The sequence below is a fragment of the Gadus chalcogrammus genome, chromosome 8, assembly GCF_026213295.1.
Source record: "Gadus chalcogrammus isolate NIFS_2021 chromosome 8, NIFS_Gcha_1.0, whole genome shotgun sequence".
Lineage (NCBI taxonomy): Eukaryota > Metazoa > Chordata > Actinopteri > Gadiformes > Gadidae > Gadus > Gadus chalcogrammus.
This window is the reverse complement of record NC_079419.1, coordinates 23,744,649-23,759,014: the sequence shown is the minus strand read 5'-3', so window position 1 is coordinate 23,759,014 and position 14,366 is coordinate 23,744,649. Positions and strand designations below refer to the sequence as shown.

Below are 14,366 nucleotides of genomic sequence, written 5' to 3'. Positions count from 1 at the left end.
AAAAAGGAAACCGCTATAATGAAATAGCGGTAATATTTCCACATTAATTGATAAAATAAAAGGGGATGGGAAGGGGGGATGGCTGTTTCAGAAGGGGGATGATTTTGATCATTTTAATTCCAAAGGGGGATGTCATCCCCCCTCAACTTGTGTGCTGGAAGCAGGGTTGGATACTGAACCAATAAATTTTTTTGCATTCCTTTCCGATGGAGATGACCCGGAAGTACTTGGAGAAAAGGTGGTTCGTATTCTAAAAATGGTTAGGAAAGGTGCCTTGATGCATTCTTTAACCTTCCTTTAGCATAGGTTACTCTTGACCAACCTTTACGCAAGGAAAGGAAATCGTTTGAATATCTAATGTGATTAAGCGATTGATTGTGTAGGGAAATATATTATGCATTATTCGAATGAAAAAAACAAAAATGTTTACATGACTACGAACATAAAGGTTTTCACCTTTGCGAAAGCATATAAGTAAAGAAAACATGGTTTTGCAGGTGTACCGAAAATACATAAAGTGCAAGCCAAGCTTAAATATTCATGAGCTTTGACCCTCCGCTTCCTGCCATTATCCAGTACCCTTGGCACATCGCTCCGCTCTGAATGCAAACATCAGAACTCTCTCCAACAGCTCTCCCATGACTCTTCTCGGCCGCGTCCAGCCTTCCTCTACATAATAGCCTTTAAGGATCTGCTTATTCTCCGCTTCCATCTCCTTGTCACACTCCATCCGTTTGTCTGTCAGTCTCCCACCTCTGTACTGACCCAAGGTGCCATGCCTTCTCCAGAGGCTCAAAAAACTTTCCATCTCTGCATAGGAGAAGCACTCACTGTCCATCTCTCTCTCTGTAACTCATCATCGCTGCATCTCTGTCTGCACCTCCTCTACCTGACTCCATCCATTCCCTTGCCCTGCCCTGCCCCCAATCCGTCCCTCCATCTATCAATGTCTGGACTTTGTTGCTAGGCTGGAGTTGGGTAGTAGTTTGACTGCTTCGGCCTATCTGACAGCTCCCCACTGCAGGGCGGTATGGAAAGACTTGTTAATCAACAGCTTACTAATCTATCTATCTATCTATCTATCTATCTATCTATCTATCTATCTATCTATCTATCTATCTATCTATCTATCTATCTATCTATATGACAACGTGAACCCTGTTCAAAACTGAATTCTTCTGAGATGTGTTCAATCTTTCTCCGTCTATGGAAGGCCAGGGCGGGCGAGAGGTGACGTGGACTCGTCATGCAGGTATTTGCATCTCTTGAGAAAATGTAGTAGACTATAAGTATACATGAAAATGCAGGGAGTATACTAAGTACACTATGTTTAATCAAGGGACGCCACTTCAGAGGGAGACGTGTGCGCTGCTGCATACATCTCCACCTCCTCACACTCCACCTCCTCACACCTCCGACCCCTCAGGTGCATGCCCACATCAATAATGCAGCATGTGTCCGTCTGTCTATCAACAAGATTGGATACATTGGAGCTGGTGGCAAACTCGGGGAGCCGAGTACAGAGTCTGAGGCTTGGCATTAAGGAAAGAACCTGCACATTATCATGATACAAACATCCAGGCGGACCTGTGTATCCGGTTTATGGCATGGTGTGAAGTAAATAGAGCAGGCCATTCACTATTTATCGGGTTCTGACAGCTGGGTTACCTTCTCCTTCCTGTCTGAGGGCACCTGTCCGCTCGTATGGTACTCTGTTTGATTCACTTGGAAATAGTTAGTATTGTTAACTATCCTGGGATATAACTTGTGCTATTCATGGACTTAGCAGCTCTTGCAATGTGTTTCAAATCTGAGATGACTTAAGTATGTAGATTGCTTAGTAGACTAGCCTCTCATTGAATAACATTTTACAAGGATTATTAATACAAAATGTGTGCATTTTAGATAAAGGCAGTGAAAGGAAGGAAATATACACACACAAACAGACAAGAAAATAATGAGGTGACAATCCAGGTGTATAGCACATGGAGGAGAGGAGTGTGGTGGAGTGGTGTGAAGGAGGCGGGAGGCAGGAGATAGGGATCAGAGAGAGAGAGAAAGAGAGGGAGAGAGAGAGAGAGAGAGAAAAAAAGAGAGAGAGAGAGAAAGAGAGAGAGAGAGAGAGAGAGAGAGAGAGAGAGAGATGGGGGAGGGAGATATGAGAGAGAGGGATCAGGAGGAGAGAGAGAGAGATGGGGGAGGGAGAGAGAGGGATCAGGAGGAGAGAGAAAGAGAGGGAGAGAGTTGGGAGAGGGAGAGAAAGAGAGACAGAGAGTTGGGAGAGGGAGAGGGAGAGAGAGAGACAAAGGGAGAGAGACAAAGAGAGAGAGAGAGGGATCAGGAGGAGAGAGAAAGAGAGACAGAGAGTTGGGAGAGGGAGAGAGAGAGAGACTTTGACTTTTTAAATACTTTTATTTCATCAATCCGACATGTGATACATCAAAAAAGAACGTACCTCATCTTTCCTTTCTGTTAAATCAAAAGAACAAAAGCTAAAAAATAAAAACTATTTCAGCTAAAACCGGAAAGAGATTCCATCAGTGGAGTCCACTGAACATATAGCACCACCAATGTACCACCGCTGATTGAAAAACAAAAGCTCATCAGTCATTTTAAGGCAGGGGTTCTCAAAGTTTTGACAGCTGAGGGCCAATTTAGGAACCCAGAATTTGACTAAGGGCCGCCAAAGGAAAAATAATTGGCGGGAAACGCCGTCATCATCCCAGTGGTGAAAAAAAACATTGCACCGTGGACCTCTTGACCTCTGGGAGTGAGGTCAAGTGAGGTCTAAATCAAGAAACTGAGGTTCATCCTTTCAAAGTAATGTACAGTCGGATTAAAACTAACAAATATAACAGGATTTAATTAGCTAGAGATAGTCGACTTTTCTCTTTATATTTATTTATTTTGTTCAAATTAATATTAATATATATTTTAACTTACATCTGTATGTCTTTGCGGGCCGCCAGGAATGTTTCTGCGGGCCGCCATTGGCCCGCGGGCCGCACTTTGAGAACCAATGTTTTAAGGTATGCAAAATCAGCTGCCACCCTGGTCCTGACCATCGATTTAAACACCCCCACCAAGTCTTTCCCATTGCCCTCCTCCATCTCAGTCTTGTGGGTTTTATAGATGGCCAGCTTTGCCTGCCCAAATAGGAAATTTGCCAATGTGCATTCCCCTTTTCTCCCCTTAGTGTACCTCATTGAGGAAACAAACAGATTGTGGTTAAAAAGCATTCAGTGAAAAAATGAAAAACCGTGTCCGAGGCCGGGCAGAAAGGGCAGGTTGGCATGACGTCATAGTTGAACCTAGAGACAAAGCGATTAGTTGGGATGGCCAAGTGAAGGACGCGCCACTGCAAATCCCCCACAGCAACCGCCATGTGGGAGAAAAGTCTGGTGGAAACTGTCCGTGTTCCCGCCACTTGGTGTCTGGACTACTGACCAGCTGATTGAAAAACAAGGATATGCTGCATATGTTATTAAGTGACTTTCGTTCAACTGAGGCTAAACTTAAATCAGTAAGAGCATTAAAAGTCAACAGGTGTCCCCCTCCTCTCGATGCACACCTGGGAGATATCCGAAGATCAGAGAAAGCCACCTGTTCTGGTGTTCCAGCTACAACGCTGTTTGCTGCAGCACAGACTGGTCGGGAGGGAGAGTCTGAGCCTACCCAACAGGTCAGCCACCAGGCGCAGAGACCTCAGTCCAGTCTGGGCACTAACCTCCAGTGCCAACTTCCACCTCCCATTCTCATGGTCCAGCAGGTCTCCCAGCTTGGCAAGATCAGGCTATCCCCGACTCTCTCCTGAGTGGGCATGAGAAGATTAAAAAAAAGGAGCTCTTCTGTACCATAGTTTTGATCCGGAGTTCTAGACACAGTTAGTATATTCCATGCTTCCAAAACAGATTTATAGAAAAAAGGTAGATGAAACCCTTGTATCCATTGAAAATTCGCCATCAGAAAGAAATGTCTGTCCAGTGAAAAAGCCCTGATGCCATACATCACTGACCTTGCAAAGGAAACCCAAAGCACACTGTCCGGTGCATAGAGGAGACATTGAGCTGTCTGTAGTCTCATGGAGGCAACCTTGCTTGACAGGTGAATCAGTCCCTGCCCTCCTTCAGCCACTGGCAGACACAAAACCCCCGGGGCCAGCCAATGATAGCCATCCCAGATACATTTACAAAAGCCTTTTGGAGACTACAGAGGATTGAGACAGGGGGGTCAAGTACAAACGCTTTGTGCCACAACATTGATGCCGCCAGGTTATTGACCACCAGCACCCGCCCTCTATATGAGAGCTGCGGTAAAGTCCACCTCCAGCGTTGCAACCGACCTGTTATCTTCTCCTCCATCCCCTCCCAGTTCTTACTCATATATCCAACCGTTCCCAGATATACCCCCAAAAATTTAAACCCCTCCAAATTCCAGGCACAACGTTGTGGCAGAACCGGTGGTGTTGAGTCCTGCCAATCTCAGATTAATAGGGAAGAACATTTCTCCCAGTTAACCTTAGCGGATGCGGCTCTTTGGTAGGTTTGTAAAACCTGGGAAAGCACCTGCACATCCTCCTGCGACTGCAAAATCACTGTTACGTCGTCCGCATAGGCTGTAAGTGACACGATAGGGGCCTGTGGAATCCCTGGTGCAGCGATGGTGCTCAGGCGTGCCCTCAGCATTACAAGGAGAGGTTCAATAGAAATTGCATAAAGAAGCTCAAAGAGGCCACACCCCTGCCGTATTCCTCTAAACACAGAGAAAGGTCTGGTGAGTGAGCCGTTTATCTTAAGGATGCTAGAAATGTCTTTATATAGCAACTTGATGAGGCCTATGAAAACTGGACCAAACCCAAAAGCCTCCAAAGTTCTAAACAGAAAACCATGATCGACCCGATCAAAAGCCTTCTCCTGGTCTAAGTAGAGAAGGCCCAGGTTCAGTTGATGATAGACTGCTGTGGTTATGATGTCACGAACCAGAAACAGGTTATCAAAAATCGATCGATTTGGGATACAGTATGTTTGATCTCTATGGACCACTGAGCCTACTACAGCCTTTAACCTGTTGGTGTGTGCTCTGGAGAAAATCTTTGCGTCCACGCATAGGAGGGAGACAGGGCGCCAATTTTTTAAGTATCCCAAATCCCCTTTTTTGGGGAGCAAAGACAGGACTGCCCTGCGACAACTCAAAGGGAGATTTCCCTGTTCAACAGACTCCTGGAGGACGGTATGCAGGTCAGGCCCTAAAAGAGACCAGAAAGCCTTGTAGAATTCACCCGACAGACCATCTAAACCAGGCGACCGGCCAGAGTTCTGCTGTTGCACCGCCTGAGTGAGCTCACTGTAGGAGAGGGGGTGCTCTAGACTCAGGGCCTCCTCCTCTTCTAATCGTGGTAGATCTTGCAGGAGCTCATCCCCCGCAGATACATCACAATCTTCAGCTCTAAACAGATCTTCGTAAAAAAAACATTGAAAGTGACCTGATGTCTGCTGGGTCAGTTGTTTCTCTTCCACCAGGGAGCTTGAGACACTGCATATGTTCAGTTTTTGATGTCCGCTTCTCCAGTCCAAAGAAAAAATTTGTGGGGCCATCCATGTCTGCATAAAGTAAATAGCGGGCTCTCACTATTGCCCCCTCCCCCCTATCCTCCAGAAGGCTCCTGAGTTGCAACTTATTCTGGTTCAGATAGGTCTCAAAACCTGCCATATCCCTACCACTGGCCTTCACAGTTATAAATAAAATCTCTTGTTCTAGAGCTTCAAGTTTTTCCTTTACCTCTCTGGTGGAATTTGCGGTATATTGCTGACAAAACAATCTAATCTGGACTTTCCCAGGGTCCCACCACTGTGTTAGGGACTTACATCGTGCTTTCTCCACCCTCCAGGTCTCCCAAAAAAAGGTGAAAGAACTCACAAACCCCTGATCCTGAAGTAACCTACTGTTAAAACGCCAGTACGGGCTCTTCGGCCTATAAAGTTTGGTGACAATTGACACAGTGACATAGTGATGGTCAGACAGGCCCATCGGGGTGATACTGGTCTTCTTTTCTGACATAAATACGGTCTCATTGGCTGATTGGGGATGAGGCTCTTCATGGTTCCTATCCAAAGTGTGGTCCAGTGTGGAGTTAATATCCCCACTTAGAATAAGAACATTATCTGGGGGGCAGCTTTTTAGTGCGTCAGACAGTGCTTTAAAAAAACCAGATCTCTCCTGGCCTAGGCAAGGAGCATAGATATTGAAGAAAGACAAAACCATTCCATCTAAGGAGGCATCAACCCTATGTAGGCGTCCTGCTATTATGCGTACATGAGACAAACCTTGCCAAGGTAGACCAGGAGAGAGAAGAGTAGCTACTCCAGCACTAACACTAGAACCATGACTCAAAAACACTGGTCCCTTCCATTCCATTTCCCACTGAGGCTGGTTATCTTGGTCGGAGTGACACTCTTGTAAAAAGATAACAGAGGACTGTTTAAGATGAATGTATTCCAGTAGTGCCGCTCTTTTCTTAGCATTTCTTCAGCTATTGATGTTTAGGGTCCCAAGAATAATGGCCATGAAGATGGTAAGAAAAACCAACCGTAAAAACAAGTTATGAACACTAATTGGGAGGTACTGTGGATTTGGCCTGACTACTTAATTCAGCCCTTACTGTACTCTGCAGTTTCTTGATGCGGAAACGCTTCTGTATGGTAAGCTCTTTCATGGTGGCATTCCTTAAAGCCGCAGTAGAGGAGAAGAGAAACAAATTATAGTCAGGAAAGAAAGATGTAAGGCTTATCTTACGCTGACCCTTTGTGTCGTCCAGAAATTTTTTGCTTACCCTTCCGAACAAACTTCCCTGGAAACTCCACACTTTCCCCCTGTACCGGCTGCTGCACATTCTCCATGGTCACTTCCTGGTACTCGTTAAAATCAATTTCTGATTCATTCCCAGAAAGCGCCCCACTCCTCTCTAAAGAGCGCGTTCTGCGCCCAGTTTTCGCCCCCGCCTGGCTCACACGGCTCTTCGCTTTACGCTTGCCGCTGCTCCGTTCTGGTTGACTGGCCGGTTTCAGCTGCTGCAAACCCGCCGTTCGGTGCGTGTCCTCCTCAGCGGCATCCTCCAGCGACGCGGCGATCTCTGCGTCGTCCTCAGTGGCTTCCTCCAGCGACGCGGCGATCTCTGCGTCCTCCAGCGACGCTGCGATCTCTGCGCCCTCCTCCGTGGCGTCCTCCAGCGATGCGGCGATCCCTGGGTCCTCATCAGCTTCGCTGGTCGGTGGGCGCTGAGGTGTCAGAAAAAAACTTTCTCCCGCCAGTTGAACGTCCCCTGTGCTCCAGCACCAGAAGGACCAGGGATCTGGGAGTCCACAACCGGTCCCGGTGCCAAAGGTGCGGGATCAGGTGTCGGTAAATCCGCAATACGTCCCGTTGGTAATGGTGCGGGACCAGGGACGCGGGAAGTCAGTCCGAGTGGGGGGTGCTGAGAGAGAGTCTATATAATGACGTCATAATAAATGCTGCGCAACATCCAATGTTTACAGAGACGAGATGAAGGGTGACGTCACATTCAGCGCTCCGCTCTGATAAACACTCTTCTGGTGTGTAAAAAGACTAACTCTGCCAACTAGCCACTGTTATTCACAAACGTCAGCAAGTAAACAATGTGGAAATGTCAACTCGGCTGATACTGTGCTGAATTTCACACACTAACAACATGCCGACAAGCTGTTGCAGTCCGGGATTATACACAGCGTTATAACAAGGATTCAGGAGGTTATTTCTAACGGTTTACAAAGGAAAGTGACAGTAAAAGAAAGTCTTCATTTTCATCCAGAGTTACGAGTTGTCTGATATGAGGAAAGTGACGATTTCTCCGTCAAGTGAACCGTCCGTCTTTGCTCTTTTTTTGCCAACCAGTTTACGTGCGGGATTCCAGAATCAAAACGATAACATTCAACGTGTCTATTAATATGGCCAGCAACATTTTACACCTGTTGTTTTGCACTACAACAGATGTTGAACACAAACATGCTTATGTAAAATCAGCATAGTACCATATTCAGCTATGAACAGATCACATACGGAATGCAGGGAATTGGATGTCCGGCTGGTGTTTTCATCGCAAAGTTTTGCCTTCTTGGGGCCAAAAGAATCGGAAAATACTTATTTTCTGTGACACATTGCACTTGTAACAAGCTTGACTTTTCGAATTTTCCCGTCGCGCACATAGCATTGTTCTGCGTTGTGCGTCATAGACTACGTCAGCCTACACAGACAATGTCCTAAATAAAATGAAATGCTAATATGATAAATATAACAAAAACGGTGGATGTCAATAATTTCATGAAAAATCATGTTGTATGATAAAATTCTACTCAAAAAAAAATTACAGCCAGGGACCGCCAGGGGGGTGCTGCAGCACCCTAAGCACCCCCACTTCCCGCGTCCCTGTGCGGGACCGGGTGTCTCCGCAACAGGTACCGTTGGTGTTGGTGCGGGACCGGGCATGCGTTCACCCTGCGCCGGATCCCCAGACTCGCCGTCGCTGCATCTGTACCTGCAGTGTTCTTGGCCCCAGAAGGCCGTCCCCCCTGCTCTGTACCCGGGCATGATCCCCTGAAATGTCTGTGTTCTCCACAAGCGAAACATTTCATGGAGTTTGAGGAAATGTATATAACATAGTCCTTTCCTCCCTGCGTCAGCTTAACAGCCACGTCCAGCTCCCGATGCTGTTCACTCAAAATCATGAACGTTTGCAATCTGAAGCTCTCCACATGAAATAAAGTCTGCTTTTTAAAGCCGACTAGAACCGGCCTTATCGGTGCCGTTTGTTTCCCGTATCTGGAGAGGATCCTCTCCAAAATCTCATCTTCAAAATAAGGGGGTACATTAGAGAGAACAACCCTATTGGCAGGGGACGATAGAGGTAAAACAAATAAGTCCTTAATAACAAGCCCTTCCTCGATCAATTTATCCACCAAAGCGGTTTCCGATAAAAAAAACACAATGGCTTTATTCATACGGGAGGCAGATCTGATTTTCTTTCCACCACCAATTACCTCGCACATTGCCAATAAAAACATCCTCCACTGCAGAGGCGCTGCATCCCATTAGGCATACCAGGCAATTGCTTGGGGCCCCGGGCCACTACTAGGGGGCCCCCTAGAGCCAAAAAAAAATAAAAAATCGCTCCCCCCTGTCCCCCCCCCCCGTCAACAATCGCTCCATACCCCCCCCCGTCAACAATCGCTCCTTACCCCCCCCCCCCCCCGTCAACAATCCTCTGCCTAGGGCCCCCACACTCCCTAGAATCGCCCCTGCTCCACTGTAACCGAGGCGTCCAGCACGCACCTTCAGCCATGCCTGGGAGCGAGTACGAGATGGGGCTTTGCGGAACCACCTGTCGTGACCATTCTACCAAATGTTTGTTTGCAGTAAAACTGCAGCTGCCAAGCCGGTCAAACGCAACCTTTTTAGACAAAGTTACACTTGCCTTTAGAAAGCTACTTGTTAGAAAATAAATAAATAAAAAAGACGCCAACATTGGCACAAAAAACAGAAAACGATTACGCACTACTCTCAACACGACCAGCTCCGTCAGAGAGAGAGAGAGAGAGAGAGAGAGAGAGAGAGAGAGAGAGAGAGAGAGGGAGAGAGAGAGAGAGAGAGAGAGAGAGAGAGAGAGAGAGAGAGAGTTAGGGATCAGGAGAGAGAGTTAGGGATGATAGAGTTTGGGATCAGGAGACACTACACTTTGCTTCTAGTAGTAAATTTGGTGTAGGGAAATAAATGTAAGAACATCTCAGAGAGGGCCATCTCCTCCAAGCTGGGACCCTTATGTGAGAGGAGGGGGGCTCCAATCTGCTGCCGTAATTATGAATCATTATCCACACACAGAATTAGAGGGAGAGACTCGGAACAAGATAGAGAGAGGTAGAGGACAGGAGGAGAGAGTGTGGGAGATAATGGAGTGATACAGATAAAGAAAGAGAGGGGGAGAGATGTGAAGAATCTAGAGAGCGTGAGAGCTAGACTGAGGAAGGAAGGATGAGAATGCTGGAGGGGGTGAGAAAGGGAGAGAGCAGAGGACAGATTGCAGGGTTAATTAAGGGATACAGAAATAGGCTACATTATGTGGCAATTGAATAATGCTATTGAAGGGTCTATTTGGAAGACCCAAATCAATTTGTGTTGTTTTAGTCTGCATCCAACTGTGTGTGAGTGTGTATGTATGTGTGTGTGTGTGTGTTTGCATGTGCGTGTAGATCTTATTCATGTTGCAGTACAGAATATTCTTCACCTCTCCTGTCCCTTCCAGTATTTCCCCCCCCGGAACTTTAAAAAATGCTCAACAGACTGGGTAAGTAAACAATTGACAAACACTTTATTACAAATCATTATTCATATTGATATTGTATCACCATGTATATGTATCACTGCTCATCGCATTTTGTGAGCACCAATTCATATTATATTTCTTTACAGGGACTGTGATCGCAGATACCCCGACTCTGCAACAAAGCAACAGATCAATAAACAGATATGAACGATCTTATCTTGTTTCCTTATTGTGAAAATATTAATAATGTGTTGTGAGTACATTCATAACGATAAATAAATAGTATACAACTAATCACAATTAACCATGTGGCCTTGGTAACAAACCTCCATCACAGTTGTTCATCTCTATGTGTGTGTCTTCTTGTAACATGGGTCAATAAGTGTGGTCCTGTGTGCAGCGTTTGTTCGTTTTTTGATTGTGTGTGTGTGTCCGTGTGTGTCTTCTTGTGGAATTGTATGTGTTCTTATATGCTTGGGTTTGTGTGTGCATGTGTTCTTGAGTATACATGTGTGCATATGTGTGTGTGTGTGTGTGTGTGTGTATGTGTGTGTGCACATACTGTGTTTGTTTGTGTGTGTGCGTGCCCCAGTTCTACAGGTGTTTCCAGGCACTGCTGCGCTGCCAGACCCCCAAGCGAGGGTCCAGCATCAAGAGCACCTCCAAGGTGGTCACCAAGGCCGTGAGGGCCGGCGCCGTCGTCGCGGGCAACGGCGCAGGCAACAACACTTGGGTCACCGAAGGCATCGGTGCGGGCGACCACAACATGGCCGTCATGGTGGCCTCCCTAGACCAGCCGCCCGAAGGTGCGGATGGCTGATGACCCCATCCCCCTCAAGCACACACCGACTCACAGACATAGACACACACAGACACACACACACACACACACACACACCCCACCCCCATCGCACCCAAACCCCTCCAAGATCAAACACACACACACCCATCCAGACGTCTAACCCCAGGACCCCCCACACAGCCGAGGGCGCCGTGGAGAGACCCTGTGGCGGGTGGCGGGCCCAGAGGAGGGTGGCCAGGCAGACTCATTGTACTTGATGCTGCTCTGTTGCATCAGCCTGCATCCGTTAACAGGGGGGGGGGGGGGGGGGGGTTGTCTGTCCTTCCGGACTACGGTTTAGCAGCAGGGGAAGGGTGTTAACATTAACAGGTATGTTTTTCTTTGCACTTAGGTGGGAACCACACACAAACAAGGCACTGAGGAAGGGCATAAGGATTGCTTGGGAATTCTCCCCAGATGTTTTCCCTGCATTGTTTTTTATTTGGCCCGTCTTCCATTATATTGCTCCGACAATGAGATGAATATGAACCTACTCGGCACAAGGAGAATGTAATGATCGTATCTATCTATCCCCCCTGCCTCATGTTTCCCTTTCATACTAAAGGCAGCCGCTGTCGGTTGGCCGTTAATAATCTGTAGCATTGGTAGCATGCACAGCTTGAGTAGATACATGGTATGTAAATATGCGCAAGAATAAGAAAAAAGGATTTGAAAAAACAGGATTTATGTTATTTTAATATAACAGCTTTTGGCAAGAACATTTAGAATATAAGAATTAATAGAAATACATTTATAGAATAATGAACTTATTGTTAAAAAAATTATACCAAAATAGTGCCTGACTTTTATCGACTGCCTGACAATAAAGGACACACTTAATTTTAGAACCGTGTTGAATACAGGCCATCTGAGCCCTGCGGCCCGCTGGACGTTCCGCACACATTTTTAACATACAAGCACAGCACGACATGTATCTCCTCCTGTCCTTACCAATACGTCAGGCTCAAGGGAGGTCATGTTGCCAACATAATGTGAAGCTCATAAATGCCAGTGTCCACGACCTCCTTCCAACCCAGAATGTCAGAGGAGGTAACATCGGACATTATGCACTCGTCAAAGCAGAGTCAGCGCGATACGTCGGCTCGCTCTGGGTCGGCTGGAAACTGAAGAACATGGCCGTCTTGTTCAATTGTTTGAACATAGGAACACAATGAAAACAATGCAAAATATGTGTTATAGGCCTATTCGAAAGGAAAATCGTTTTGTCGTATTTTGTTAACATTTTGAAGAAGGATATATAATGTCCAAAATAAATTCTTCTCCATGGTATATTGATGTGAGACTAGGGTTACTTATGATCCCGCTTACCAGGAACGTCACGATGCTAACATTATAGCATCGTACAGCTACTTTGGCGGTGTATTGAAATAATACACCCTTCTCTCAATAGCAGATTGTGTGGTTTGAACTTATTGGATAACATATTTATGCTTGGAAATACTGCGATATGACACAGACCAACAGACCACCTCTCCGTTCATTCTCCATTTCCAAAGGGTGTCACCAACGGCCGCAGACAAAAGAACTCTCGACGCCATTGGATAGGCCTACAACCAATCAGAGCAAATAAACGGGCAACACAATACTGAGCAACGAAACAACATCTTTCTTTTTCATTATTTTTGTAAGTGCAGTTGTCTATTCTTTTAGTTTGTTTAATACTATCTGATAGTGAATCAACAGACTGTTCTACAGCAGCCATCTCTGTTGTTGTTGAAAAGCCTTTGCGGTGCTCTGCGCGCCGTGGTAGTACGATACCCGAGTTTTCGGGTATTTCTTGCATCCCGAGTATGTAGTATTGTTTGTTATGTGTTTGATGTTACGCTCCTTTTTCTATGAGTTTGGAGGTTTGCAGATTGCCATGCGTTTTGGTCGTGCTACATGAATAAAGAAGCAGTTCTTCAAATAAATGTTTCTATCATCATAAATGTCAACGTTGTTTTTGAAACTCATAGTGTATCGGTCTCGTCTTATATGCAGAGGAAACCAAAGCGGAGGAAGTTTAAATGTTGTAAATATTGTTTTTTAATAAAAACTCTTTTTTCAAAAGCACTATAAACCTTATTTTGTTGCTCAAAATTTCACTGAAAGCTGGTTGCAATACACTTCATCGTTGTGACAATAGTAGTGAAAAACAAAGTAGAACAATGAAAAGACTGAATAACGTTATCGATGCTTCTATCTTTGTTTTTAGTTATGATTACGGGATGCCTTTTCATTTGAATGCACACCGGTACGATTGAAACACATTAGGAACCTAGTTAATGGTCCAATCTGGCAAGCTTGTTTCTGTTATAAAGAACATTTTGGAGAATATAACCTCTTCTTTGTTCTCTCTCAACAAAGATTTGTGTTAGAAATCACAATTTCTCCCGACTATTACACAGTCAACAAATTAAAAAGCTATGATACAAATATGCTAAAGTTTTAGTCTATAAACAGAATGTCAGGACCGCAGAACAAGACTCCCTTCGACAAAGTATGCTATAATGTTTAAAATTGTTCAGAGTGTGTATATTCCTTTTGACATATTAAGCCTATTAAAAAGAAAGGCAAGCTCCACTTTGACAAAACAAGAGGGCCCAGTGGCACTGAGTCCTCATGTCTGTTCTGGGATCCTTTTCAACACCTTACAGTGGACCAGCGTCCACTGTGTCTCCACTGTAAGATTCAGTTTGTGAAACACAGGGTTCCCTGTGTTTGACTTCGTCCTTGGGCAGCGGCACTATCGTGACCCGCCTGTGTAATTGGCGCGGCGGTGAGGAGGCGTCCAGGTCGTCCTCGTCAGAACCATTAGTCAACATAAGGTCTCATTAACCCCGTTGAAGGCTGCCAGATATCCTCTCTCCGCCAACTGAGGGGGTCGTTGCCCGGAGGGACACAATCCTGGTGACAGCGCCCCCACACACTATTTTTTCATAACCACAACTTTGGGGAAAATCAAATGTTAGTTTGATATATATCAATAAGTCCTCCTCCCCACCTTGTTATTTCCATCTTCCTCACTATCCTCCTCTCCTTCAAGCACTTAATCATTCTATCCTTTCTTCTGCTCTTTCGCCTATCTCATCTCTCATCTCTCTCTCTCTCTCTCTCTCTCTCTCTCTCTCTATATATATATATATATATATATATATATATATATATATATATATTTCTCCTCTTTCTGCTCCT

At 45.6% G+C, this 14,366-nt stretch overlaps 1 protein-coding gene across 1 annotated transcript in view; it reads left to right on the top strand.

Annotated features, from left to right (window-relative positions):
• The window catches only part of LOC130387953 (vertebrate ancient opsin-like), an 84,678-nt gene extending 73,528 nt beyond the window's left edge, over window positions 1-11,150 (top strand). The window contains exon 4 of the mRNA XM_056597246.1: window positions 10,923-11,150. Coding sequence (XP_056453221.1) covers window positions 10,923-11,150 — 228 coding nt within the window. The remainder of the gene's footprint in view (window positions 1-10,922) is intronic.
• Window positions 11,151-14,366: the final 3,216 nt, after the last annotated feature.